At 42.1% G+C, this 3,286-nt stretch overlaps 1 protein-coding gene across 1 annotated transcript in view; it reads right to left on the bottom strand.

Moving 5' to 3' along the window:
• The window catches only part of T265_14107 (hypothetical protein), a gene marked incomplete at both ends in the record, with an annotated part of 20,972 nt that overhangs the window by 4,763 nt on the left and 12,923 nt on the right, over positions 1-3,286 (bottom strand). Inside the window, one exon of the mRNA XM_009172077.1 lies at positions 2,811-2,837. Within this exon, the coding sequence (XP_009170341.1) occupies positions 2,811-2,837 (27 nt within the window). The remainder of the gene's footprint in view (positions 1-2,810; positions 2,838-3,286) is intronic.

The raw sequence follows: 3,286 nt of genomic DNA, 5'->3' as shown, positions 1-3,286 counted from the left end.
GGCAACACGTTGTTGTATATTAACGTAAGAAAAAACAGTATCTTTCCTATTGGTTGAAGTCTCGACGGCTATTGTGTTGTGATGATTTTTGTGCGTTTGAGTGTATCTTTCTGAACGAGAATCCAGTGAGAGATTCAGTCGTTACGCTGCCAGGAAATACAACATATTGTGCCATATGCTGGAGAAACATGAGCTGCCGCACCTGTAATCGTTTACGAACATACAGTACATGTTCGAAGCTAGCTCAGTGCCTCACAATCAAACAACCCTTTATTTCACAGTGTGTAGCTGAAGGTCATGGCGATCCAATTTCACCCAGTAGGAGAGATTGAACAACGCAGATAAAATATCAAGACACTGCAAGCAAAAATGACTTCATGACGCGTGCTCCTCGGCCACCAATCAGATAGAGAACCAGGAGTATTCAGCCTGAATGGAGCGGTCTGCCCAGCATTTGAAACCGCTTCCAAGATGACCGTTTTTACACTCCTGAAAGCGCCGTTTGTGCGAGCTAACCGAAGCGTCTTNGTTTGTGCGAGCTAACCAAAGCGTCTTCATGATAGAATTTGAGGGCATTGGAGAAACACAAATGCATGAATTAACGAACTGCAACGAGTCCGCCTTCGTCGCTCCAAGTGGCCAACCACAGAAATACCGCTAGTAAATAGATGGAGGTTTGTGAACGAATTCAATCTAGAACCGAATTACCCTCGGGTTGGAATGTTTCACTGAGCTGCGTCAGACGCGACGCGAGCGATCGCGCTGGTATGCTGATATAATGGACAGAGCGTCTTATGCAGGAAGGGGAAATGAGGTTTTAAATTGTGATACAGGCAAATTAAAGTGTAGCCCAAGCTGTGCCGTACTAAGCTGCGTAACAATGGTCAGTTCGACCTGTATGATATCTAAATTTATTGCGCATGTTGTAAGTCGGGCTGTGTGGATTAAATAAGAAAAGATTGGGGAAAACCAATTGCAAGATCATCCTGTCCTTTGCTGTACTATACCAGTTGCCCGGCCAAAGAGTTTAGGCGCGCATTTACTAAAACATAGGCGGTAGTGCGACTAGCATTCTAGAAAAATACAAAACTTCCATAACGTTGGACTTGTAATCATCAGGTATCTCACTACATCTTGAGTAGGCAATGAATGTCTATGAATGTCTATGATGAATGTCTATGATGTCTATGTTCCAGGNAATGTTTATGATGTCTATGTTCTAGGCAATATTCCTCAATAACACACCCTTCTGGATACAACTAGACCACATTTGGTGTAGGAAGGAATAATGTTAGCCCAGATCGTTCCAGGACTCATTGTATTTTCACTTTGTCCCCAAAACACTTGATATTATCAATGTCACATGAGGCATTGCAGAAAAACCAGATTATCAATGTGCCACTCTGCACTGAGATGCGAAATTCTGCTACACATCATCCATAACTGTCTAGTTTCCATAAACCGAGCAGTGACAAAATCGGTGATTGACGAACACATGAAGCATTTTGAATCGAATGATGGTCCTTATTGGGGTTTTTGCCAGACACATTTGCAAAGTTTTTGCTGCGTTGAGACAAAATCATTATATCACACGATTGCCTAGGCTGCTCAACCCACCAATAGGTCGTATTAATTATTAAGGTAATCATATCGAAATTACGAATGCTGCACCAATCGACTGTGAAAGGCGCCGATAGATAATCTGGTAACAATGTCGGTATGATACCTAAAGACTTAGTTCGTCGGACTAAAGGCTGTAATTTCACGCATTTATTGTGAAGCAACTAGTTGCGCTAGTGCTATCCAGCAATGGAGGCAAACCAGTTATTAACAGAATGCAGGTATCCCGTTAGAAGTGCATGCCCCAATGTACACTCTTTATGGGTGCAGATTGAATCTCCGTAATAGTGACGACACAAATGGGTATATTCAATATATGCAGGTANGCAGATTGCTCACGAACGCAACTATTCCACTGAATCAAGTAAACATTCTCCACACGTGCTGGTGCACAAAACTACCATGTCTGGGATTTTCCGTATTTTTACTGACTATAGGGTAACTGATGACAGCATCAGCTAGTGTTGACTAGTTTCCTTAACAGAGTGTGCCACCTGATGACATGCGTCCTGTGTGAAAGTCAACGCGAATCCATACAACATAAATCCTGCAAAAGTATCCGAGTAGAGCGTAATAATACAGTGCGGGATCTGCGCTCCCGAATGATAACCAACAATGGGAGTAATGGTCGAATGATAGGCACCAAACGCGTTCACCCACACAAATGAATTTAATGCTTCATTACGTGTACGTGGCTGACATACAAACTAAGCAAGACCCATCTACAAAGAATCCGATATCCGAAAACATATATGTAAGAACGCTTTTTAGGGTGGTAAAACAGATGTATAACGTGTTCAGTAATAGCCTTTAATGTTCAGTTGCATGGGACAGTGTCGAACATTGAAAACAAAGCTCGTTAGGTATTTCATCTAGAGAGGACAACATCATGACTAGTGCACGAAAGAACCAATATGACGATATTATTTTATTGGACATCGAACCAAAAACAACACGAGGCGTTTTCGAGAAATAACATGGGATATAATCCAACGAATAAATTTCTGAACAACCCGCTGAAGGTGGACAAAACAAACTCCACAACTGAACCACGTAAAGATGTCGTAGGACATCGAAGGCAATCAAACCTTCCTCATTGCAAGTAAGGCAGCTAACTGATTATGTGGGTGCAAAAATAGTTTCAAGGATAACAGATGTAGATTTCTCGAACAAAACAGTCCACAACCTACCCGTGCCACTTGGCTCGGATATTTTGGCTGTGCGTTTCAAAATAAGTGTGAATGTTTGCGTCAGAGAGGGCGGAATTTAAGACAATGGCGATTCTGATTATTGCTAATATGAGAGATGCAATTTCCAAGAAAAGACAACACAGTTGTATCAAACGCGTTAAAAGCCCTGTCATCTTTCCGTCCTGCTTAGACCCTTCATAGTTAACTCTGTAATTCCGTATTCTGTGGCATCCAGAGCGAATGTTATTTAGCCAGAATTCTGTGTGAAACATGGCTGTTTCCTGCCCATAAATGAAAACGTGAATGTGTTGCTCCGAGCCGGTAGCAGATGCATTGCATGAGACAACTTCCAAGAAAACCAGGTCAGGTTTAAAAATATTGCTAGCTTGGTAAAACCAAGGTGATCCGAAAACGATAATTGACCTATACACACATCTGCAAACCAATTTGGTTCTTTCGAGAGGCTCACCTGGAAC

Source organism: Opisthorchis viverrini, assembly GCF_000715545.1.
Source record: "Opisthorchis viverrini unplaced genomic scaffold opera_v5_144, whole genome shotgun sequence".
Lineage (NCBI taxonomy): Eukaryota > Metazoa > Platyhelminthes > Trematoda > Opisthorchiida > Opisthorchiidae > Opisthorchis > Opisthorchis viverrini.
This window is presented reverse-complemented; position numbering and strand designations above follow the sequence as displayed.